The sequence below is a fragment of the Haliotis cracherodii genome, unplaced genomic scaffold (assembly GCF_022045235.1).
Source record: "Haliotis cracherodii isolate W230 unplaced genomic scaffold, xgHalCrac1.p SCAF_14, whole genome shotgun sequence".
Lineage (NCBI taxonomy): Eukaryota > Metazoa > Mollusca > Gastropoda > Lepetellida > Haliotidae > Haliotis > Haliotis cracherodii.
This window is the reverse complement of record NW_027266269.1, coordinates 19302999-19329616: the sequence shown is the minus strand read 5'-3', so window position 1 is coordinate 19329616 and position 26618 is coordinate 19302999. Positions and strand designations below refer to the sequence as shown.

The following is a 26618-nucleotide window of genomic DNA, read 5'->3' as shown; positions in this document are numbered from 1 at the left end:
ATTAATTAGTTCCTGCTTCACAGAAAAATACGTCACGCTGACGTACTGCGGACAACACATGCAAAAAGATATTGTTTACATTTCATCTCCTTCGACTTACATAATGCTGCCGCGATTTGTGTTGTGTAACAGTTGCAACAGTTGTGTAATACTGCTACTATTATTAATACTAATAATAGGCTCTTGTGGTAGAACTGACCCGTGAAGATCCCGGTTAGGACTGGTCTTCAGCAACCCATGCTTGCAATAAGAGGCAACTATGTTTGTCGTAAGAGGCGACTAACGGGATCGGGTGGTCAGGCTCGCTGATTTAGTTGAGCATGTCATCGTATCCCAATTGCGTAGATAGGTGCTCATGATATCAATCACTTGATTGTCTGGTCCAGACTCGATTATTTACAGACCGCAGTCATACAGCTGGAATGTTGCCACGTTAAACAACAAACATGATAGACTTGTATTGAGCATAAATTTATTTGTCTGATGATCCTCTTGTGAGGCATGTCAAGACTCAGGATGAAAACAAGGCATTCCACAGTTTTCCTAAACGAGCCAAGAATGTGGGACACAATCTCCATTTCAATGTTGATTTTGTTGATTGGTCTGTACTGCTGGACGGTACAGAAATGAGTGTCAACCAAGTGAAGTGCCATATCAAATCGGCCACGACTCAGTTTTTCAAGGAGAGACTATCTGAACGACTACTGCTTCGATTTTATGTACAGTGTGTTGAGAATATCAGCAACCCTGCAGAGTCCTTTGCTTGGATGAAGGTTTGGTGTTTGCTGCTCAGGACCAATTACTTCCAACTCGAAACCGTCAATGTGCGATTTTGCATCACAATGTAAAAATATGAAAATTAATGTAGATTATGCAATTAATTTAATATGAGACTGTCCAACATATTGTCAGTGGAAGCCCAGCTTTGGCACAAACACAGTATCTTAAGCGATATGATGGAGTGGCTCGATCATTTTATTACCGTCTTTCCCATGCTTGTGGTTTTGACACAGAGGCCCATTCATGGTACGACCCAGAATATGTAGAGGGCGTCAAAAAACATCTTTGAAATAGGCCCTTATACAGTCTCAGACTTATCAAGGCCAACAAACGTGATCGTGTCCTTTTTTCATAAATCCAATGAAATCATTTTTTTCATTGAATTTTCTGTCCCTTTTGACATCAATGTGATTGACAAGGTTCCGGAAAAATATGCGAACCTCGCTTTCGAAATGTCATGCTTGTTTGTTTGTTGTTTTAACGCCGCACTCAGCAGTATTCCAGCTATATGACGGCGGTCTGTAAATCATGAATCGAGTCTGGACAAGAAAATCCAGTGATTGATAATACGAGCATCGATCTACGCAATTGGGATACCATGACATGCATCAACCAAGTCGGTGACTTTGACCACCCGATCCCGTTAGTTGCATTTGTCGACAAACATAATCGCCTTTTACGGCAAGCATGGGTTGCTGAAGACCTATTCTCTTCCTGGATCTTCACGATTCTGGGTGAGGTGGGTTTTGGGGTAGGAACGCCGTGATATTGCTGGAATATGCTAAAAACGGCGTAAAACCATACTCGCTCACATCATTCATTTTCATTCCGCTTTGACACAATCTATTCAAGCTTTTGGGTTTTTTTACATGAAGATAAGCCCACTTAACTAAAAGTGTCTAAACAACGAATACTCATTTTTCAATCTGGCAATTAAAAGTCCATTTTCACAATTGAGTGAAATCCTCCAGAAAGCAGGTCTGGTTTCATGTGAACTCTCCTGTCACATGTCACGTGGTAAATGACATTAACTATTCCAGGTCAACGTAACGTCACTCCAAATATGTAATTCTGTTGTCATCGTATCGTCAAATTTAGCTTCAAACGACACATATATTATATAATTTATGTTATGAAAGTATGCATTATTTGCTATCATGTTGTAGTCATGTGCCTGGATTCACTTTTAAAATGCTATAAATATTCACGTTACGTCCAAAAATAGCGGGGACCTGACCCAGCTCTTTTCTATACGTTCCAGCCTTTACAAGGGAGTTGTTTTAATAATTTTCACCAGGAAGGACAATAATAGTGAGTGAGTATGGTTTTACGCCGCTTTTAGCAATATCCCAGCAATATCACAGCGGGGGACACCAGAAATGAGCTTCACACATTGTACCCAGGTCGGGAATCGAACCCGGGTCTTCGGCGTGCCGAACGAATGCTTTAACCACTAGGCTACCCGACCGCGCCAAGACAATAATAGAAAAACTAACTTTGTTGCAGGTTACACCTCCCATACACACTGACTGGGCAAAAGTTGTCAAACAACCAACGCGCTTTCCATGGAAGGCTTTGAGTGAGTGAGTGAGTGAATATTGTTTTACGCCGCTTTTAGCAATATTCCAGCAATATCACGGCAAAATCAGAACGCTTTAACCATAAGGCTACCCGACCGCCCCTGGAAGGGCTGTGAACTTTGTTTCAGTTGTATTCCGTCTAGTCTTCCAAAGCTTACAGAAAAAAGCGAAATGTGAAGCGGGTTTAACATTTACTTGGTGGGGGTCTGAAATAATCGAGTCTGGCCCAGACAACCCAGTGATTGACACCAAGAGCATCGTTCTACGCAATTGGGATCGATGACATGCATCAGCCAAGTCAGCGAGCCTGACCACCTGATCCCGTTAGTCGTCTCTTACGACAATCATAGTCGCCTCTTACGACAATCATAGTCGCCTCTCATGACAAGCATGGGTTGCTGAAGATCTATTCTATCCCGAATCTTTTAGGGTCAACACAAAGTAAATACTCAAATAATACTCAAGCTAACAAATAGAAATCACATAGCCATAGCTAAACAAACAACTCATGACAAGAGTTGGCCCTTCTCTCACGTTGAAGTTAAGCCGAGATAAGCATGATTTGCACGTTCTCCACGCGATATCTCGCAACGGTGCTATTCATTAATCAAATTCACTTGTCGGGCAGCTCAACGTCATATTCGCCTGCTTAAACAAAGGGCTGAGAGTCTCTATTAGGTTAACTGCAAAGAAACGAGAAATGTAATTGGGGAATGTGAGTATGTGGCTCTTGTACTAGTCCGGACTAGTGCCTATTTTATAGTGCTGGCCCATTGATATACCATGCCGCAGTTTTACATGAATACCATATCAAATACCCGTGACGATCCGGGTTAGAATAGATCTTCAGCAACCCATTCTTGACGTAAAAGGCGACTGTGCTTGTCGTAAGAGGCGACTAACGGGATCGGGTGGTCAGGCTTGCTGATTTGGTTGATGAATGTCATCGTATCCCAATTGCGTAAATCGATGCTCATGATGTCAATCATCGGATTGTCATGTCCAGACAAGATAATTTACAGACCACCGTTATATAGCTGAAATACGAGGGCTGGTCAAAACAACCTAACAAACAAAACCAACAATTTTGAAAGTGTTTTTAATTATATTTTTAGTCTCTCTGATTTGTAATAGACTTCTCATATCGAAAGTGAAGCTTTTCAATTCCAGTCAAGAAGAAATTTTCTGAAGCCACCCTGAAAAACCCGTTCACGGCAGCTTTGAGGTCATCGTTGTCGTCATAACGCTTTCCGCGAAGGTGTTCTTTCAATTTAGGAAACAGGTGGAAATCACTTGGTGCCAGGTCTGGCGAGTATTGGGGGTAAGGAAGCTCTTCGAAACCACATTGTCGCACAGCAGCCTTTGCAAGTCAAGAGATGTGAGAAGAGGCATTGTCATGAAGTAGTTGAATCCAGCAGTCAGCATTCGTCGCCGCTTTTTTTTGATAGAATCTCTCAGGCGATGAAGCAAATCGGCAAAGTAGGCATCGGCAATCACCTTTTGACTCTCTAAGTAATCAACAAGGATCACAGCCTTTGCATTCTGGAATACAGTGGCCATAACTTTCTTCACTGATCTTTAAGACTTGAATTTCTTTGGTGCCGGAGAATTGGCATAGTGCCATTCTATGGACTGACGCTTTGACTCGGGATCATAGTGGTAGAGCCATGTTTCTTCACCCGTTACTAATCTCGTTTTGAATTTGACGAAATCCTATAAATTTTCTCTGGCAATGTCAGTTCTTATTTCCTTAAGATCAGAATTTACAAACGTTGGCACCCAACGAGCAGATATCTTATTCATCGGTAAATGTTCATGAATAATAGTTTCAATGAATCCATGGCTTAGACCTGTGTCTTCCTCAAGTCCAGCAATGGTAACACATCTATCTGACAGTATACATTTTCCCATCTCCTGGATTGAGTCCTCATTGATGGAAGTTGAGGGACGTCCAGACCTAGGGTCATCATCAAGGCTTGTTCTCCAAGCATTAAACATAGCTGCCCAACGTTAAATAGTGGAATAGCCAGGGCACCTATCCCCATACACTTGTGACATGCGGTCATGTATTTCTTGGGGAGTACTTTTCTTTGAAGTAAAAAACTTGATGACTGTTCGGTACTCGTTCTTTTCCATTTCTGTGTTCATGTGGACCCCTCTATCGCGTTTAGCTAGCTGTCACTAATATCCAAACGACATCAACAGACTAATTATACTTGCAATGGACTACTCAAATAATGTACTACATTGACTAGTTCTGGTGTTAGAGCGTCCGCTCGGAGAGCGGAAGGTCCCCGGCCGCGTCATACCAAAAAACGTTAAAAGATGGTTATTGTTGTTACTCTGTCTGGCGCTCGGCATTAAGGGTCTTAAAACAAGGATTGGTCGGCTCGGAGTCAGTATACTGTGTCTGAGTGGGGTATTCATGTTAAACGCATTGTAAATTTACGAACACACACGAGCCGTGAAGATCCGGGGTAGAATAGGTCTTCAAAAGGCTACTTTAATTATTTGTGTAAGAGGCGTCTAACGGGATCGGGTGGTCGGGCTTGCTTGGTCAGGCTTGGCTGATGCATGACATCGTATTCTAATTGCGTGGATCGATGTTCATGATCTCAATCACTGGACTGTCTGGTCCAGACTCGATTATTTGCAGACCGCCGTCATATGGCTGGACTATTGCTGAGTGCGGCGTTAATTAAACAACAAACAAACAAAATAAACGTATACACACGTAAAGCTACATATAAGCAAAATTCCTTACGTGAGTAAATGGTGTGAATATGAACAGGGTATTTAGATGTCTTGCACACAAGATATTTACCTGCATTTGAGTGCAACAGTTTGTGTACATTATTGCTGCATTTGTTACACGACTATCAATTGCCTTTTCAACACACAATTCAATTTTGCGCAGTGTTGATAGCTCGCATCAATGTTGTCTTTTGATTTTTGGCCTTCCACCCGTGCTTATGGACTTCACAAAGTGTACCTATAACGGGATTAGAACCCGGACCTTAGCTTTAAACAGTGGGCCACCCCCATCCGCGTAATTCCTGACATAATATTATAATACTTCTTAAAGCGGTGTTAAACCAAGCTCACTCACTATGTTCTAATTAAATGTACACTGTTCGTGTCATATTTTATAGTTTATAACTGTATGCCCTAATCCCTACAGAATGCAATATCAATAAACTGAGTTGAATTCGGAAGAAATTGTCTCATGAAACATATTCTACGTGGTCTGCACTTTCAAGAGTTACTTCCCATTAATGCTCTCGCGCAGTGAGAAAGGGAAGTGTTAATGCGGAAGCGGGATTGAAAGACAATTCGAACACAGTAAAGGTGAATAAACAAAGATGAGCATCGATAGATGTAAATGACAAAGCTCTCTTGACATTAATTCTGACGCTGAGAGTATTTTTTTCTATATTTATGTCATAAGTTGTTTGACTTGGAGACGTACCTTTACTCAGTGTCAGGATGATTACGAATACGAGTTACGGCGTCAACAGCAGATCACTAGGTGAGACATGTCTTATGGCATGTCATGCAGCATGTAGATCTAAAGTAAGGTTGGTCAGTGAATCGTGAATTTTGACAGTGACACAAGTATTTAGTAGGTATCCTGACGTGAGATATATGAGTGAGATTGTGAGAAATGCATCTTTGAGAAATTGTGAAAGAAACATGTACATGTCCCTATAAATTATGTCTTCAACTACATATGTCCAAAATAATCCTTTGGTGTTTGTAATATGTTTGGTTCTTTGCTTATCAAAATACTGTATGGATGGTTCATGGTTCTTTGATATCAATTACCACTGATTACATCTTAGTTACAATCAAGAAAACATTGTCCTTTTGTAGCCTACATCATCAATGTCTACAAAAGTGTATATGTATGTATTTTTATATATATTCAATGACACACAAAGTTTGGTGTATGGTGATGATTATAACTTTTGTAAAAGGATAATGATTATGAAATGAGTATAAAACTGAGAAACTTTTTTGTTTTCAATTTGATATTAACAGGTCCATTTTGACTAACAGTGATCCGTTTTAACCATCAGTAAACCATATGACAGACAGTGATTCATTTTGACCAAATTTGGGCCGTTATGACCAGAGCTGGTCTTTGTTGATGTGTCATATTCAAGTTCCATTCTTCATGTACTTTAGATACCCTAAACCATTTTCCTCATTCGTTTCTTCGGACTCATGTCACTATCTCCATCTTCCCGTCACTAGACCACCTCCAAGGTCTGATGCTTGGAGCATCTTCCCAGAGAGACGGAGGTTGGTGGTTCAATCCCTGGCCGCGTTATACCAAAACACGTCAAAAGCTCATACTTGCTGTTAAATTGCCTGGCGCTTGACATAAAGGAGCTAAAAAAGGACTGATTGGCTCGGAGTCATTATACTGTGTGAGTGGGTTATCAGTGTTACACTTCGGCATGGTATCTTAGTGGGTGAACACTTTAAAACCAGCATGAGCCCAGACTGGTAAAAGCAGCCACACAAGCACACATATACACGTCAATTCTTAAAGTCCAATAATCTTGACGTTAACCCCTTTTCACCTCACCTCAGCTCCCCATCACTAACCTAAAACATATCTCTTACTCTTGAGAGTTATTTGGATAGTGAATGGGTACATGTCGAATAGGGGGCACGGGTGGCCCAGGTGTCTAAGCGCTGTGATTTGCTGTGCAGGGTTGCATCCCTTGTCCATGCCAGAATCCTATGATTGTGGGTTCGAATCTTGGTTTGCCCCGATTATGTTTCTAGGTCTGTCAGCACCATACCCGTGCTTGTGGGTTTCACCGAAGTAAATGTCTGAGACCTGCATCCCTCTGTGCTTTCCTGCCACATTAAGCTGACACGCCATGATATAACTGGAATACACTTAAAAGCGGTGTTAAGCCCAACTCACTCACTCACTCACATGGAAATGTCGGACATTTACCATTTTAGAATAAAGATTAGAAGAAGTTTTGTTTCAAATGCTGTCAGAAGGTGTTTCAGACTTGATATTTTACAGACCATCGTCATATAGCTAGAATATTGCTGAGCACGGCATTAAGCAACAAACCAACCAACCTTTTCTCCTTCACATTTCCAGTATAATATGAAGTGATGAGATCTGGCTAAAGGAGTCGCAGGAACTTTCAGTGATGTGTCTACGACGTCGGCGTCGGGTGCTCATGTACCTGCTGGTGGCAATGGTATCATTCGGAGGGGTGTACTACATCCTCAATGGGCTGAAGCAAGCATCAAACAGACACCGACAAAGAAATGAGCCAAAGTTTTGGCCAGTTGGATTGCGAAGGCACGCTACAGAGAGGGTATGTAGACTGATATTTGTAGTCACAAGGGGCCACCAGAACTGTTTGTGATGTTTGTTTGTTTATTGAAATTATTTTATTCATTGTGAAACACATCAGGTACAAGTAATCACACCTTAAAATGCCCCCTCCAAAGTATAAATATTAATACTGTTTTGTTTTTTTGGGGGGAGGGGTGGGAATACTCATAGTCCAACAAATATTCAGATTACCCCGGTACCAGGGATTTATCTAGACCTCCCCACTGGCCCATGTTGGGTTCCAAGTCTGCAGCTACTGTCAATAAAAATTCCCAATTTGGAACTAAACATTTCCCATATCATCTTGCAATGTATTAATATATATGACTAATAACTTTGTAGAAGTAACTTGTGTTTACTTATGACATGACCAATAAATAGGAACAGGTTTTACTGCATTATTTTATATTATTGCAATATTAAATGCAATCTCAAAATTCCTCTGAATTAGGAAACTATGAACTTTACAAAAAGCCCAATCTTGTACAAAATTTTACGCATCAACCACAAGTAAATCACGACTTGACCCCTCCAAAGTATTAAATATTAATGCTGTTTTTTGTTTTTGTTTTTGTCTTTTTTTGGGGGGGAGGGGTGGTGAATACTCAGCCAAATGTCAAAGCTAGAAACTCTATAGTCACTCTTGTAATCAGCCTCATTTCTTTAGCTAACTTAAAACAAGCACGTCAGTACTGGATCCGTGGAGTGGAGAAATGTAGTGTGTAGAAATCTTTGAAGTATGGAAGACGCTGCTGGTCAGACCTGATGCTGTGCCCAGACATCTGGCAATAGTATTATCAATGCTTGTTGTGGTACCTAAAAGTGGGTGAGTAGGTAGCCTTGTTGTGTTACCTAAAAGTGGGTTAGTAGGTAGCCTTGTTGTGTTACCTAAAAGTGGGTTAGTAGGCAGCCTTGTTGTGTTACCTTAAAAGTGGGTGAGTAGGTAGCCTTGTTGTGTTACCTAAAAGTGAGTGAGTAGGCAGCCTTGTTGTGTTACCTAAAAGTGGGTGAGTAGGTAGCCTTGTTGTGTTACCTAAAAGTGAGTGAGTAGGCAGCCTTGTTGTGTTACCTAAAAGTGGGTGAGTAGGTAGCCTTGTTGTGTTACCTAAGAGTGAGTGAGTAGGCAGCCTTGTTGTGTTACCTAAAAGTGGGTGAGTAGGTAGCCTTGTTGTGTTACCTAAAAGTGAGTGAGTAGGCAGCCTTGTTGTGTTACCTAAAAGTGAGTGAGTAGGCAGCCTTGTTGTGTTACCTAAAAGTGAGTGAGTAGGTAGCCTTGTTGTGTTACCTAAAAGTGGGTGAGTAGGTAGCCTTGTTGTGTTACCTAAAAGTGAGTGAGTAGGCAGCCTTGTTGTGTTACCTAAAAGTGGGTGAGTAGGTAGCCTTGTTGTGTTACCTAAAAGTGGGTGAGTAGGTAGCCTTGTTGTGTTACCTAAAAGTGGGTGAGTAGGTAGCCTTGTTGTGTTACCTAAAAGTGGGTGAGTAGGTAGCCTTGTTGTGTTACCTAAAAGTGAGTGAGTAGGTATCCTTGTTGTGTTACCTAAAAGTGTTGTGTTTCAGCCCCTGAGGCCCATCCCCTTCCTGGTGCCCCAGATCCATGTGAAGGAGATGCCCCCCATCCTGGTGTCCCCCAACATGTCCGACGCACAGGCCGAGGAAAGCTTCTTCAAGTACGTTGTGTGCAAGGTCTCCTTGACCTTGAGCCCTTATCTACTCTTGAACCAAAGTAGCTATGTTATGTTATTTTTGAGTAAAATGAGCCCTGTATTCATGTAAGTCGTGTTAACTGTTTCCTTTACCTTTAGAGTTGGTCTTCATCCCTGGAAATAATTAATGCTGAAATATCCCCATTCGCAACAAATACAAATTTCCTGAAAAATATATGTCGAGAATGGTGTTCCGTCAAAATGAGCCAGAGCCATCCTTCACACCGCCTCTCAATGCCTTGTGAAGGAACGAATCCGCCATCACCGCAAAATCAAGACCATCTCCCTGACAGACATCTCTGACCACATCAACCAGGTCAACGCAATGCTCCAACCAGACATCTTCTCCTCATTTCGCACTGTCCCCAAGACCCAGGCCAACAACAAACTATACTCCAAGGCCAAGGCCAACCACATCAAGAAATTCCAACCCCTCCTCGCCAACAAGCCCTCAGCTTAGCTTGGCAACGGTATAAGGATCTATACCGAAATGTCTCCATTACAGTAAATAAAGAAGTTGTTATTCATAAATTTTCTCGACTTTGTCATCCGTCAACTTCTAAGTCAAACCTCTCAAACAATTCATCCGTCGTCTACAATGGTATAAAGATATGTACCAAAATGTCGCCTTTACAGTAAATAAGAGGTTGTTATCGTCAAAATTGTCTCCACTTTGTCATCCGTCAACTTCTAAGTGATGCCTCTCAAACAGTCTATCCGTTGTCTACATGGAGACATCGCAATCAACACTCTAAACAGCCTCACCCGACTAGAGAAGAAACACATTCAAACCAGTAACCACCTCACCTCCCTCGTAAGATGCAGAGATCCTTCGCACCGCCTCTCAACACCTTGTCACTGAACGAATCCCCCATCACCTCATCGAGGCAATCTCCCTTAAAGACAACTCTGACCATATCAACCAGGTCAACTCAATGCTCCAACCTGACACCTTCTCCTCATTCCACACCGCCCGCAAGACCCAGGTCAACTCAATGCGCCAACCTGACACCTCCTCATTCCGCACTGCCAGCCAGACCCAGGTCAACTCAATGCTCCGACCTGACACCTTCTCCTCATTCTGCACTGCCCGCCAGACCCAGGTCAACTCAATGCTCCGACCTGACACCTTCTCCTCATTCCGGACAGCCCGCCAGACCCAGGTCAACTCAATGCTCCGACCTGACACCTTCTCCTCATTCCGCACTGCCCGCCAGACCCAGGTCAACTCAATGCTCCGACCTGACACCTTCTCCTCATTCCGCACAGCCCGCCAGACCCAGGTCAACTCAATGCGCCAACCTGACACCTTCTCCTCATTCCGCACAGCCCGCCAGACCCAGGTCAACTCAATGCTCCGACCTGACACCTTCTCCTCATTCCGCACAGCCCGCCAGACGCAGGTCAACTCAATGCTCCGACCTGACACCTTCTCCTCATTCCGCAAAGCCCGCCAGACCCAGGCCAACTCAATGCTCCGACCTGACACCTTCTCCTCATTCTGCACTGCCTGCCAGACCCAGGTCAACTCAATGCTCCGACCTGACACCTTCTCCTCATTCCGCACTGCCCGCCAGACCCAGGTCAACTCAATGCTCCGACCTGACACCTTCTCCTCATTCCGCACTGCCCGCCAGACCCAGGTCAACTCAATGCTCCGACCTGACACCTTCTCCTCATTCCGCACAGCCCGCCAGACGCAGGTCAACTCAATGCTCCGACCTGACACCTTCTCCTCATTCCGCACAGCCCGCCAGACGCAGGTCAACTCAATGCTCCGACCTGACACCTTCTCCTCATTCCGCACTGCCCGGCAGACCCAGGTCAACTCAATGCGCCAACCTGACACCTTCTCCTCATTCCGCAAAGCCCGCCAGACCCAGGTCAACTCAATGCTCCGACCTGACACCTTCTCCTCATTCCGCACAGCCCGGCAGACCCAGGTTAACTCAATGCTCCGACCTGACACCTTCTCCTCATTCCGCACTGCCCGCCAGACCCAGGTCAACTCAATGCTCCGACCTGACACCTTCTCCTCATTCCACACTGCCCGCCAGACCCAGGTCAACTCAATGCTCCGACCTGACACCTTCTCCTCATTCCGCACACCCCGCCAGACCCAGGTCAACTCAATGCTCCGACCTGACACCTTCTCCTCATTCCGCACTGCCCGCCAGACCCAGGTCAACTCAATGCTCCGACCTGACACCTTCTCCTCATTCCACACTGCCCGCCAGACCCAGGTCAACTCAATGCTCCGACCTGACACCTTCTCCTCATTCCGCACTGCCCGCCAGACCCAGGTCAACTCAATGCTCCGACCTGACACCTTCTCCTCATTCCGCACTGCCCGCCAGACCCAGGTCAACTCAATGCGCCAACCTGACACCTTCTCCTCATTCCGCAAAGCCCGCCAGACCCAGGTCAACTCAATGCTCCGACCTGACACCTTCTCCTCATTCCGCACAGCCCGCCAGACCCAGGTTAACTCAATGCTCCGACCTGACACCTTCTCCTCATTCCGCACAGCCCGCCAGACCCAGGTCAACTCAATGCTCCGACCTGACACCTTCTCCTCATTCCGCACTGCCCGCCAGACCCAGGTCAACTCAATGCTCCGACCTGACACCTTCTCCTCATTCCACACTGCCCGCCAGACCCAGGTCAACTCAATGCTCCGACCTGACACCTTCTCCTCATTCCGCACTGCCCGCCAGACCCAGGTCAACTCAATGCTCCGACCTGACACCTTCTCCTCATTCTGCACTGCCTGCCAGACCCAGGTCAACTCAATACGCCAACCTGACACCTTCTCCTCATTCCGCACTGCCCGCCAGACCCAGGTCAACTCAATGCTCCGACCTGACACCTTCTCCTCATTCCGCACAGCCCGCCAGACCGAACAACAAACAACACACCAAGACCAAGGCCAACCACATCAAGAAGTTCCAACACCTCGCCAAAAAGCCCTAGCCTTGCTTGGCAACAGTATAAGGATCTATACTGAAATGTCAACATTACAGTAAATAAAGAAGTTGTTATCCATAAATTGTGTCTACTTTGTCATCTGTAAACTTCTAAGTAACGCCTATCAAACAGAACATCAAAGCAAGTCATGCTGTAATCGAAAAGGTTGATTTCCCGATAAGACATCGGGGCCCCGAGCTGGCGGCATGTTGCACAGTTCACATGATTTCCAAACATTTTACTGATGTGTTGTCGTTAGACGTGTTAAGAAGCCTTCAGCCTGTTATCTGCTGCAACTCTGCTCTGGGAAATTATCGCAAGTGTCTAACATTAACATTAAATGTGTGTGGAAAGTTTTGCGACACCCCATGGTGGAGTAAAGATCATAGCTACTTCTGCATGTTCTTTTTTTAAAAGTAGGTAGTAGCCTTATGAAAGGGTAACTCGTGTCAGTCGGTGTTTAGTAACAATAGATGCATGTGTTGTAGTTGCAAATGTACCCGTGAAGATCCAGGTTAGACTTGGTCTTCGGCGACCCATGCATGTCATAGGAGGCGACTAACGGGATCGGGTGGTCAGGCTTGCTGACTTGGTTGATACATGTCATCGATCCCCATGGCACAGATCGATGCACATGATGTAAATCACTGGATTGTCTGGTCCAGACTCGATTATTTACAGACTGCTGTCATATAGCTGGAATATTGCAGAGTCAGGCATGAAACAACAAACAAACAACAATTGTTACTATTTGACAAACAGTAATTAAGTACATGAATTCAAGAATTATTACCCTTTACACTGTTGTCAGTGGTATTCAGTAGTTATTGGTGGTCAAAGGGGAGATAATTTGCCATGGTTAGATACACTTACTTCCCCTTAATACCCTCTTCTGAAACTGATGTTGAAAATAGCATTGGCAAAAAATAGTTCTACTGAGATTTTCTTAGATAAGAGCTGGCCTTAATGAATGTAACTAAAATCATTTTGTAAGCATGTGGTGTTTTGTATTAAAGATTTTCATAGCAAATGATTTCCAGATTACTTATTTCTAATGCCCTGCCGACGTATGTTTGATGAATTTCACTGTTTTTGGCTGCAGGTTTCTGGAGAACAAGGATGTAAAGTGTAACAACGACCAGCGCCTCGGACACCAGCATGACGGGGGCTGGAACGTCTGTATGTCTCCCCCCATGGGCCTCAAACAGCCATGTCTGGTGTACTCCTTCGGGTGAGTGAGTGAGTGAGGCTGAAACGTCTGTATGTCACCCCCCATGGGTCTCAAACAGACATGTCTCATGTACACCTTCGGGTGAGTGAGTGAGGCTGAAACGTCTGTATGTCACCCCCCATGGGTCTCAAGCAGCCATGTCTCATGTACACCTTCGTGTGAGTGAGTGAGGCTGGAAGGTCTGTATGTCGCCTCCCATGGGCCTCAAACAGCCATGTCTGGTGTACTCCTTCGGGTGAGTGAGTGAGTGAGGCTGGAAGGTCTGTATGTCGCCTCCCATGGGCCTCAAACACCATGTCTCGTGTACTCCTTCGGGTGAGTGAGTGAGTGAGGCTGGAAGGTCTGTATGTCGCCTCCCATGGGCCTCAAACACCATGTCTCGTGTACTCCTTTGGGTGAGTGAGTGAGGCTGGAATGTCTGTATGTCGCCTCCCATGGGCCTCAAACACCATGTCTCGTGTACTCCTTCGGGTGAGTGAGTGAGTGAGGCTGGAACGTCTGTATGTCGCCCCCCCATTGGCCTCAAACACCATGTCTCGTGTACTCCTTCGGGTGAGTGAGTGAGTGAGGCTGGAAGGTCTGTATGTCGCCTCCCATGGGCCTCAAACACCATGTCTCGTGTACTCCTTTGGGTGAGTGAGCGAGTGAGTGAGGCTGGAACGTCTGTATGTCGCCCCCCATTGGCCTCAAACACCATGTCTCGTGTACTCCTTCGGGTGAGTGAGTGAGTGAGGCTGGAAGGTCTGTATGTCGCCTCCCATGGGCCTCAAACACCATGTCTCGTGTACTCCTTCGGGTGAGTGAGTGAGTGAGTGAGGCTGGAACGTCTGTATGTCGCCCCCCATTGGCCTCAAACACCATGTCTCGTGTACTCCTTCGGGTGAGTGAGTGAGTGAGGCTGGAAGGTCTGTATGTCGCCTCCCATGGGCCTCAAACAGCCATGTCTTGTGTTCTCCTTTGGGTGAGTGAGTGAGGCTGGAATGTCTGTATGTCTCAGACTGTGGGCCTCAAACAGCCATGTCTTGTGTACCCCTTTGGGTGAGTGAGTGAGAGAGGGTGGAATGTCTATGTCCCCTCCAACGGGGTCCTAAACCCACTTTGTCAATTTTTAAAAAATTATAATGTTGGGTAGAGGTAGCCTAGTAGTTAAAGTGTTGGCTCATCACTCCCAAGGTCTGGGTTCAATCCCTTAAATAAGTACAATGTGTGGAGCCTATTTCTGGTGTCCGCCACCACAGTATTGCTGGAATATTGCTAAAAGGGGTGTAAAACCATACTCACTCACTATAACTATTTTCCTCTTTACTGGCCCTTTCATCAGTTTGTTTTGGACTGAATTTGTCTACATCTGATATAATAGGCTTGGATCAAAGATTTGCAAGTGTTCAAATATTAGAAACAATTTTCCTAAAAACCTCAAGAGTCAGCCTTCTTGACAGGTTTTAGCCTTACACATACATTTGGTGTTTTAAGTTTTAAAAAATGCAAGGGTTGAATAGAGAAGTAACATATCTCATTTCATAAATCTAGCAAATACTGTTGGCATAATGGGGTCCTGATTGTACCTTGTCCTGTGATCAACCTATCCCTGGCCTGTCTGAACCGGGGGCAAGTGATAATTTCCATCCCTGAATCTGACTAATTTTCTGAATCTCGCATCTCTTCCAGTATTGGCACGGATTGGCAATTTGACGACGCTGTCTCTAAGATATATGGATGTCGAGTACTTGCCTATGACCCCAGGTAATACACAGGCTTGACAAAGTTGTGGTGTTCATGATGATGGCATCTGTTATGATGATGATGATGATGATGATGATGATGATGATGATCAATTGGCACTCTCATTTTCTCCTACAAAAATCGAAAATGTTGTAAACGGTGAGTTTCATACTCGCAACTCTGCATGCTATCTCTTACTGTGGATAACTGATTCCTATATCGCTGCATGGAGCTTTGCATCAGCTGACATTGGTGGAGTGCGCAACATTGTTGATCCCTGATTGGCAAAACAAGTGTTTGTTTTTACAACATAAACACTTTGGAAGCGCACAAAAATCTTATTCCATTTCAAACAGTGATATACAAAGTTATTAAACATATTCACTTAAATCCAACCAGAAGTTCAAAACACAGGGTAATTTTCATTTAGCTAGATACTTTATAATAGATATACATGTACATACACTTTCTCCTTAATGATATATAAAGTTTAGATCACAAACGATCATATTTTAGATGATATTTGCTTAGCCTTTAGATAAGACGGCACTGGTGGAAGAGTTTTCACGAACATATCCTTGTGCAAGAATGACACATTTTGAACTATTTCGAGTGGCCAAACAGCAAGTTGAATTTAGAGTTTAGAATATGCTGCGATATGTTTGCTTCCAGTTTGGTCCATAAAAATTGAAAAATGTACTTTATCATTCAAACCAAACTCCTTAACATCATGAATGTCAAGAATCTTATCCACTTCCGGTTACTCAACATCTTGGGGGACACCAGAAATGGGCTTCACACATTGTACCCATGTCGGGAATCGAACCCGGGTCTTCGGCGTGACGAGCGAACGCTTTAACCACTAGGCTACCCAACCGCCCCTCCAACGAAATGAACAGCAGATGGTAGTAAACACACCTGCGGAACAATCTATACTTGTACTCCCGAATAATTCTTCCTGAAGTCGACAATGAACAGAAATACTTAAATAATAATCTTATTGGTATTTCATTTCAATCGACAATGCACATAATCCAGTAATATACACATATTTTTAAATAATCACTGTGGAATAATTCATGTTCGAAAATAGTATATGTGAGGATATATCTATGTAATCTAGTAACATTAATTGCAACATAATTTTGGTACCAATAACGAAACTCAAATACAGTTTCCTGTGTTTGAAGACGAAATGTCTCTGATAATTAGTAAATCTCATCACACACCAAACTATGTATATCTTGGTCTTATTGGTTTTTGACCAGGGGAGACTTTCTCTCCAGGATAGAAATGTCCTGGATAATCCCTGTGACCATGATAATGGTGATAATGATGATGTTTATTGTGATGATGTTGATTGTGACGTTTGTATGATGATGCAGTCTCATAGATTATGACATTATTTGTGTTGGTTTTTGCCCGAATTAGGCCTAAAATTCCATGGGTCATTTGCAACCAGATTCGTGATCAGACAAACCTGTTACGCAAATCTGTGTTTAAGATTTGTCAAGAAAAACTGAACATTCTCTTTTTTCCTTGTTTGCTTCTCAGCATCAACATCCGAGACCACAACCGCAGCAACTTGATTCAGTTCCGGGAGCTGGGCCTCGCACCTAAAAACTTTGAAACTCCTGCAGGCTGGCAGATGAAGACCTTTGCCCAGTTCCTCAAAGACAACGGACATCAGAATGTAAGTGTCCTCTTCTTGAGGGACAACAGACACCAGAATGTAAGTGTCCACTTCTTGAGGGACAACAGACATCAGAATGTAAGTGTCCTCTTCTTGAGGGACAACAGACACCAGAATGTAAGTGTCCACTTCTTGAGGGACAACAGACATCAGAATGTAAGTGTCCTCTTCTTGAGGGACAACAGACATCAGAATGTAAGTGTCCACTTCTTGAGGGACAACAGACATCAGAATGTAAGTGTCCTCTTCTTGAGGGACAACAGACATAAGAATGTAAGTGTCCACTTCTTTAGAGACAACAGACACCAGAATGTAAGTGTCCACTTCTTGAGAGACAACAGACACCAGAATGTAAGTGTCCACTTCTTGAGGGACAACAGACATCAGAATGTAAGTGTCCTCTTCTTGAGAGACAACAGACATCAGAATGTAAGTGTCCACTTCTTGAGGGACAACAGACATCAGAATGTAAGTGTCCACTTCCTTAAAGACAACAGACATCAGAATGTTAGTGTCCACTTCTTCAAAGACAACAGACATCAGAATGTAAGTGTCCTCTTCTTGAGAGACAACAGACACCAGAATGTAAGTGTCCACTTCCTTAAAGACAACACACACCATGATGTCAATGCTTTGCTTATTTGATGTTCGCCGGTTAGGTATCAAATGTTAGACCACAACTTTCATCACTTACCCTGGTAGACTTACTTACTTGGAACAAACACTGCTCACATGTTTTTATCTGTTTGTTGTTAACGCCACACTCAGCAATATTCCAGCAATCTGACGGCGAGATGTAAATAATCCACTCTGGACCAGACAATCCAGTGATTAACATCATGAGCATCTGTCCGCACCCTTGGATACGATCAACCAAGTTGGTGAGCCGGACCAACCGATCCTGTTAGTCGCCTCTTATGACACGCTTGGGTTGCTGAAGACGAGTTCTACCCCGGATGTTCACGGATGTGGTCACATGTACACTGTTGTGGATATGCAAAGTGAGGAGATTGTTTATGATACAGCACGAGCAGACTATGTGACAAACCCCCTTGATAGACTTTCCCAAAATGTGGATTCAGTGTCTGTTTAGAACCATTTTATTGTAAGTATTTCATATTGCAGCAATATTAATAATGATAGTTTCAAAAATATAAGTGCAAATAATTATTGATAATATTGAACGAGGATAACCAATTCCAGTTTGCACATTTTTTGTACGAATTAGGAATTCTAATGTAACCGTAACCCCTTTACTGAATAATGATGAGAGCCTTAGTGTTTGATTATTGATTGACTCGTCAGATATCTCGTCTAGATTTTTTACTTGCCGACATTAGAACTGGTCATGTCATTTTTTGTCTTTCTTAACCAATTAACTAACAATCAAACTGCCGCTTGGCATTAAGGGGATAAAACTCTGGTTCCCTCAGAGTCAGTGTATTCATGTTAAACTGTGGCATGGTATCTCAGTGGGCTAGCATTTTAAAACCTGCCTTAGTCCAGACTAGTACAAACAGCCAAACACACATGTGCAATAGAGCTGGGGCGGTAACTCGGGTACCCGGGGCGGGTGGGTACTGAGTAGGACCCGGGTACCCACAGGACTACCCGGATCCGTGGTTAGTCACGTGATTATATTGTTTAATGCCAAAAAATATCTAGAACTCTATGGTTACACTATAAGTGACAAATGTTCTTTGACTTTGCACACATTCCTTCTGACTCTATATGTTTGCATAATGTCAATGTCAGTGTATGTATGACAAGATCGGATTATACCTGTATCTATATTTATTTTGACAGGAGTACCGTCACACTTTCTCAATCGGACATGTTTTACCTACGGTAATAGGGGGGTGGGTACCCGGGAAGTAAATTTGGATTCGCCCCAGGCCTAATGTGCATGCATATATACTATATATGTGCAATATTGCTAACCACATTTCACCTCACCTGCTATTCTGGATATATGGTGATTCCAGGTAATAACTGGTCCCCTAAACTGGTGTTTGTACAAGATGACATTGTGAGGTCGAGAGGTTTCGGTGACTTGGTTGATTGCGTGTCATCGTAGTCATCTCCAACTGGCTACAAGTCATATATTATTTTCAAATCTGTATACCAATCTCTTCCTCTACACTTACTGTCGCTTATTCCTAAGTTATTCAGTTATACTATTATTCAACAAAAGTGAACAAATCGGGTGGTTGGACTCAGTGACTGAGTCGATTACATGTTATCATACCAGACATCGAGAATCATTATATCAATCACTGGATTGTCAGGACCAGACTCAGTTTTGAAATACTTGCTAAACAACAAACAGACAGACAGACAGATATGAAAGTTCTTTGGTGTTTTTTTCAGACATACATCAACTACGTGAAGTTTGACATCGAGTACTCGGAATGGAAGGTGATAGAGTCTATGCTGGCTGACGGATCTCTCAAGAACGTCAAACAAATCGGATTCGAAATGCACTCCCGGGAACTATTCAAAGTTTCCTTGATTGATTTACCAACTGGCGCTGAAGACTTTGTGAGAATGTATGGAATATTGCGGAAATTGGAGAAGCATAATTTCCGGAAATTTAATTACAGAAAAAATCCGTTTGGAGAGTATAAATCCCTTCACACTAAGAAGTTGAGATCTTGTTGCTATGAGTTACATTATGTGAACATGAACCTGTTGAAGCCAAATGAGACCATTGTCCATACCAAAGACGCCCAAATGTTTCATTAGTGGAAATTCCATGGAAATCCCATGGAACTCAGTGGAAAAGGATGGAATTTCGTGGAATGTGTCGTGAAGTAGTTAACATGCTGATAAACATTACCTCATCTTACACTGGTCGAGTTGACTTGATTTTGAAGTTTATGTATTTATTACTATATTCATAATAATGTTAATAATAATGTACCACTTTTTAATATTGAGGTATGCTCAAAGGATATGAAATTATTTCCATGCCAAGTAATCTGTGTGCATTCAATTTGAATTCTCAGCTACGTGGGAATCATTCAATTTAAGCTGCCTCTCAGCAAGGGGAAGTTCTGTATTGGACCAAGTATGGACCAAGTATGGACTAAGTATGGGCGAAGCCAAACTTTCCTCACCCAGAACCCTGTCCCCTCATAATTTGATTACCAGTATGATAAATTGGAGGTATAGACTGACACCCTAACTGGACCATCAATGTCACTATTGGCAAGCTTTCATTAGGAGACATTTTATTTCTTGGATCAAGTTTGAATTTTCCCTACCTAGAACGTTTTTACCTGTACCCCTTCAATCTGATTATCGTATATTAGGGATACTGGCTGACCTTGGACATTGGCCAATATTACAACTTGACCCTTAAAGTCAATTCCAAAGTAAGATTGATTGGAGAAGGCCAAGCCCCACCCATGTATACGGAGACACTGTGAAAACGAAAAATCCACTTTAACTCAAAGTCAGAAGAAAGGTTTTTGAGCTCAAGTCCATCCCCAAACCCCAATCTCTCTAAAACATTGTGGTGTTTGATGATCTCACTGGACATGCACTGTTTTAAATGGTAACTTTATTCACAAAATATTAATTCAAAGAATGGATTATTTGCCTTATTAAAGGCTTGTGAGGATATTTTATGAAATTCATGTGTGAACATCATCAAGCCAGGCAAAGTACTGTTATAATATCCAGTTACTGATTACTAATGGTTACTCACCATAAACTGTAACATACTTCATACAACACTGGTGAAGGGTATAGATCTTTCTACTGCCTGTATTTGGTATTACAGCCTCATCCATGGATCCAGGTTACGAAAGCCTATTGGGGTCAAAATTGAAATATGGAAAAGACACGGAAAGAAATTTGTTGTAAGGGAAAAAATATTCATTATTACGGAAATAATTTTGTTATTAAGGAAATAATTTTGTTATTACGGAATACGGAAAAGAGATTTGTTATTATGAATAAAAATTTGTTATAACAAAAAAAAATTCATAATAACAAATCTTTTTTCGTTTATAACAAAATTATTTCTGTAATAACAAATTTCTTTTCGTGTCTTTTCCAGATTTCAGTTTTGACCCCAATAGGCTTTCGTTCCAGATAATGTTTTGTGCTATTCAGTTTTCACTTCTATTGGATGTTTAGATAGTGTGAGTGGCAGCTGCTGCCAATAGAGCAGACATGCTTTCTCTTGTCACGAACACCTGGTGTCATCACTGATTTTCAGTGATCCATTCATATAATTTTCATCACTCTTTTCCATTTTTAGCCATTGGACATATTTTGGCAGATAGAGACTGATCGATCTCAAGCATTAACGTTTTAGATTTTGGTTATTGAATATATTTTAATCCCTTTGATCCAGTCTATTGGGTATTTTTTAACCAATGAGTAGACATTTTTTAAAAATAGTTACGCTTCAAAACTATGCATGTTTGTGATGGGTTATGGTGATTTATTTTGCATAATATTTTACACAAATACACAGATCTTCTAAAGCCCTGCTCATCCCTTATCACATAATACACAGTACGTGCAGCAACATTGTTGAAGTCGTTTAGTAGGAATTTGTGTTCACGGAGTGCCTCAATCTTTTGAGTCTAGATCCATCTATCTCCAAACTCAGTCGATGCAGACAAGATTCCAAGACTCCTACCCTGTTTACATACACCACTATACATATGTGTTTATACATGTATTTGCACATGATGTGTAAATATATATACGTGAGTATACTTGACATGTGAACATGTGTACTTATGTGTGTATATAGAGGTTGTCATGCGAGTGTGTTTGGGGATGGTAAATATCCTGCATTAGGAATAAACATTGTATTTAGCGAGCCTTGGCGAGCTAAATACATAGTTTTTATTCTAATACAGGATATTTACCATCCCCAAACACACAATCGTGATAACCTCTTTATCATATAATGTCATTCTTTAATTCTGTGCTTCAAAATCGCTTTCCCTCTCTCACAAACATTACCGAAACATTGCGAGTTTTCCTGGAATGCGCGCATTAATATTTATTACATCACAGGGTAAGTGATGTGTCAGTCGGACAGTGACAGTAGCCAATATAGTTCCAATCTGAAATCTGTTTTTTATACAGTGGCGAAGCAACATATACGCAAAACAACAATTGATTTTAATTGCCTTTTGCGGCAATCCATCGCTCTGTCCGCTAGAGTAACTGCCCTTTGTCAAAGGGAAGCTACTCTAACTCTAGTCTATGAGACGTCGCGGCCACGGTCAGACGTTGTTAACAGTCGGTCTGTCCTGTCATAACGTTAAGAAGTGTAGTCAGATGTACACACAGCGACAAAACAAAACAAGGTAACAATTCAAACATTTTGGCAAAAACCAACTATTTTAATTTGTGGAGAAGGTTTCAAGCCGCAGAGGTCTACAAGCACAGATATGGCTACTGATCCCGCTTGGCTAGGCCTTGTGCCCTCACAAAATTGTTTTGAAATTTATATCTCCAAAGTTGCCAAAACTTACATAATGCCTTAGCTACATCACAGTTAGACACTGATTTTCAGTATATTAGGATGTTCTTTTGATAATGATAGCAGTTATCCCTGTTGTTTATCCAGATTCCCGATGGTTAATTCTGACTCGATCGCCGAATGACGAGGGCAAAGCCATGTTTGTTTATAAACAGTGAAAGTAGTCCCTACCTGACCTTCGATATTTGCATTTCTATCTGCATATGACCCCAATGGATATCGTTTTTATCCGTTGGCTTTATCCTGACGAGAAACCTACCCATCATATGATAAATTTGCATATGTGTGTAAATATACATGCGTGAGAAAACTTGTCATGTGAACATGTGTATTCATGTGTGTATATTTACTCCAGGAGCAGATTTGCACCATGTCTGGAGCAGGTGCAAATGTAAATATACACAAGTGCAAATTTGCACTGTATATGTTGTCATGTGAATGTTTGCGCCAATGTCACAGAATGATATAATCAATATATCTGTCGATTTGCCATCATCAAACAAATTGGGAGCAGTTTGTTCATTTTGTTGCTTTTCAGTATACAGCAATACCAACTTTTGTGCGAACCATCAGAGTTGGGCGGGCAGTAGTTTCTTTGGGTTTCAAAAACTTCAGTACACATTCCATAAAAAAATTGTGTACGGATTACACACCTTAGTTAATTTGTATGTGAATGCATCGTATATTTACATGTACACACGTGTGTATAGTTACATATGTGTAAAATTACTTCCGTGAGTAAATGTTGTGCATGTGAAGGGAGTGAATTATTTCCCATTTTGCGAAAGGTTTGGCAGTGACTTATTGAAGTAACTTATTTTAAACAATGCGTCATTCCATTGTGTTTGTGATGTCATAGCATCGTATTATGTCATCAATCCTTTCATGGTCAGTGTATTTTAAAAAGTTAAATTCTATTAATTATATTTTTATACAAAACTGTATAGATGGTGAGTGATTTCCTCATGTGACTCTATAGTAAAGTGTGATTTTGTCACAGTAGTTGTGCGAATAGCACTTACTATTTTCCATTATCAATTTGGCAAGTTGGATCACATCAAATAGATTTTTAGCTCACCTAACAGAAAGACAAGTAAGGTTATGTCATGGCCTGCTCAATCTTTTTTAATCAGATCTTACGTCTTGGTACCACAATACAAATATCTGATTATTCAGACATTTTGCATGAAAATGTCATGATATTTGGATCATGTTTAGTTTTTCGTCAGATGTATGCTTTTATGTTTTTTTTATATTTTTTTGGAAAGGGAATATTTTATCTGAAAATATTTTACTCTGTCATTGTTCCAACTCAAATGTCCTGCTGAACTTTTCTACTGACTTCATCACAAGAAGCCCCAGTTCATTCAGCTAATATAGTCCATATTAACACACTAGTATCTGTTGAAAACGCTACTCACAACATTCAGGTCATTAGACTCAGAAGAAACTGAAAAATCTTCAGATATTCTAAAGATATAATACAGAGAAACGTGTGTTTTCTTATGACATGGAAAATTCATTTTTTTTGTTCCTGGGGTGGATACACATATCCAGTGGGTGGATATATAACCTTTTTGTGTGAAAAAGATGAGAAACAAACAATAAACTTGTTGACCTTAGGAGGTGTCTATGTCAGGAGAGTCAACTGTTTTTATGTTTTGATGACAAAATTCTTCTGCATGTGGCCTTGTAAATATTTCCAGAACATTTCACTTTGTAATGAAGCAGATGTTGTAAAACAAAATGGCCACTGAAAGCCGAGACAATAATAATTACTGATTGATATACTTTTTAGTTTTTTCTTCTTGCTTTATGTGTCTTGTGGAATCTGTTTTCTAGCATTGATGTTATATTTTTTTATGACATAGTCAGATTTTTTTATGATGTAGTCGGACTCGGCCTTAAGCAGAGATTTCTTATGATTATGGAAAGAGATTTGTGTTAACACAGGTATCAAAATTGTAATTGTTAAAACTAGGTGAAGTTACTTTTTATGGTATCAATCTCAGCGAGGTGCAGATAATTAAGCTGTATATGGCAGTAATCACTGATCGATTTCTTTTTTTTTTTAAAGTAGCCTAACCTAAACTTCCACATTGAGAAAAAAACCAGGTCAAACCCTGAAACCTGGTTTACATTTTTGTTATGAAATATATTCTTAAAAAGGTTCCATTTAGTCAATGAAGTAATTTAAAATTTCATCTGCATCTTTGGATGACAAGTGTGTGTCATCGTATCCAGATGCTCACACTATCACGCACTGGTTGGCCTGGCCAGACAGGATTATTAGGCTTCTGTGGTATACACAGCTGGAATATTTCTCACTGTGGTGCAAAGATTTATATTTGCTATCTCCAGCGTTCTTAGTGGGTTTTGAATAATTACCTTTTTTTGAAAGAAACATCCTTACATGTATTTTTCTTTTATTTATGTGAGACCAGTTTTTGTCATAATAAACAAGTGCCGATTCCATAATCTCATTCCTGCAATGGTTGTGAGGTGCACACAAGGGTCGTACACAGTGTCTGAATGGATCTCTTGGTCGGCTTGGTTGATTGTCATTTCTAGTTAGCCAAAAACATTCCATGTTATCCACTCTTGTGGCAATATACATATCACACATCACGAATGCTTCATGCAACAGTGTAATCTTGTTAACTTGAAGTCCTGTGACCAATGAATGTGTGGATTTATCCCGAGTTGAAGATGAGTAGAGCACTATCATTAGACAAATCTCTGTAAAATCAGGTCCTTTACTCTGATACGACACTGAAGATCTGACAACCCCTCCAGTAGAGCTCAAGACCTTCGTGGTGTTGTGGCCTGACTGGAGAACGGAAGGTCGATGATTCAATGCAAGGTGAAACATGAACAAAATTTGACCAACTGTCTATATGATGCTTGGGGTTTTGAGCCAAATAGATGTCAGCTTTCTAAAACCATTTGGCTTAATTTCTTTGCCACATTAATTCACAAATTTCATTATAACGAAAGAAACCCATGCTTGCTGTAAAAGGCGACTATGCTTGTCCTAAGAGGCGATTAAAAGGATTAGGTGGTCAGGCTCGCTCACTTGGTTAATGCATGTAATTGAATCCCAATTGCATGGATTGATGCTCACGATATCTATCACTGGAATGTCAAATCCAGACTCAATTATCTACAGACCGCCGTCATATTGCTGCAGTATTGCTGAATGTGGTGTAAAAAAACAAAATTAACAAAAGAAAACAGATGCAGAACACAAATATTCCTTTTGGATGTAGATGCCATGGTGCTCAGCAATGACAGTGTATAGTATATATAACTACAACAATATAATGGCACAGCCTATACTTTTACATTCAGAACTACCTGTTCTAACTTAGTTTTTGAAATGCTGGTCTGATTAGAAAGTTCACCTGATGCGACCTGTGGAGGTGTTCATGCCTGCAGAGAGATGTCTTGGCAGATTTTAGTGAATATGAATATTACACCTTTGTGCCCATAAGGACTTTTCTTGGCAGTGAACGCAGAATTTGATCACAATAACAAGGTGCAGTTTCTCTATGTTTGATACTTGTTTTGTAACGATGTTTACAAAATATTTCCATTGTTATATTTAGGATATTCAACCATGCATTTATAATTTATTTTATGATTTATATATTAATATTTTGTGTATGTCAGATGGTTCTATACTATGGACAATAAAGTTATTGGTACTATTTGTTTGTTTGTTTGCTCTTTAATCCAAAATCCAGGGAAGAATTGGTCTTCAGCAGACATGCTTGTTGCAGGAGGGGACAAATCATTCCGGTGTTCAGGCTCGCTGACTTGGTTGATGCATGTTATTGTATCCCAATTGTGAAGATTGATGCTCATGATGTCAATCACTGAATTGTCTGGTTCAGACGTGATGATTTACTGACCGCCATCATAAATCAGCAATATTGCTGAGTGTGGCGTTAAACCATAAACAAACTAATACCCCAGTTTACACAAAAAGAAAATACCACATGTAATTATGAAAGTCCATAGTACACCGCTTACTGGAGTTTCTGTTAGACC

At 41.6% G+C, this 26618-nt stretch overlaps 1 protein-coding gene across 1 annotated transcript; it reads left to right on the top strand.

Annotated features, from left to right (window-relative positions):
- Nucleotides 1-5656: 5656 nt before the first annotated feature.
- On the top strand, nt 5657-20922 carry LOC139460614 (probable methyltransferase-like protein 24). The gene is made up of 7 exons (XM_071242081.1): nt 5657-5708; nt 7492-7714; nt 9292-9401; nt 13507-13635; nt 15304-15378; nt 16912-17050; nt 19421-20922. The coding sequence occupies exons 2-7, from the start codon at nt 7544-7546 to the stop codon at nt 19793-19795; spliced, it is 999 nt and encodes a 332-aa protein (XP_071098182.1). The 5' UTR covers nt 5657-5708; nt 7492-7543; the 3' UTR covers nt 19796-20922.
- Nucleotides 20923-26618: the final 5696 nt, after the last annotated feature.

Excerpts from the sequence above, each read along its gene's own strand:
- LOC139460614 (XM_071242081.1), top strand. The coding sequence starts at position 7,544 with ATGTGTCTACGACGTCGGCGTCGGGTGCTCATGTACCTGCTGGTGGCA. Across the intron at positions 9,402-13,506 it reads GCCGAGGAAAGCTTCTTCAA|GTTTCTGGAGAACAAGGATG; the intron begins GTACGTTGTGTG and ends TTTTGGCTGCAG. Across the intron at positions 17,051-19,420 it reads AAGACAACGGACATCAGAAT|ACATACATCAACTACGTGAA; the intron begins GTAAGTGTCCTC and ends TGTTTTTTTCAG.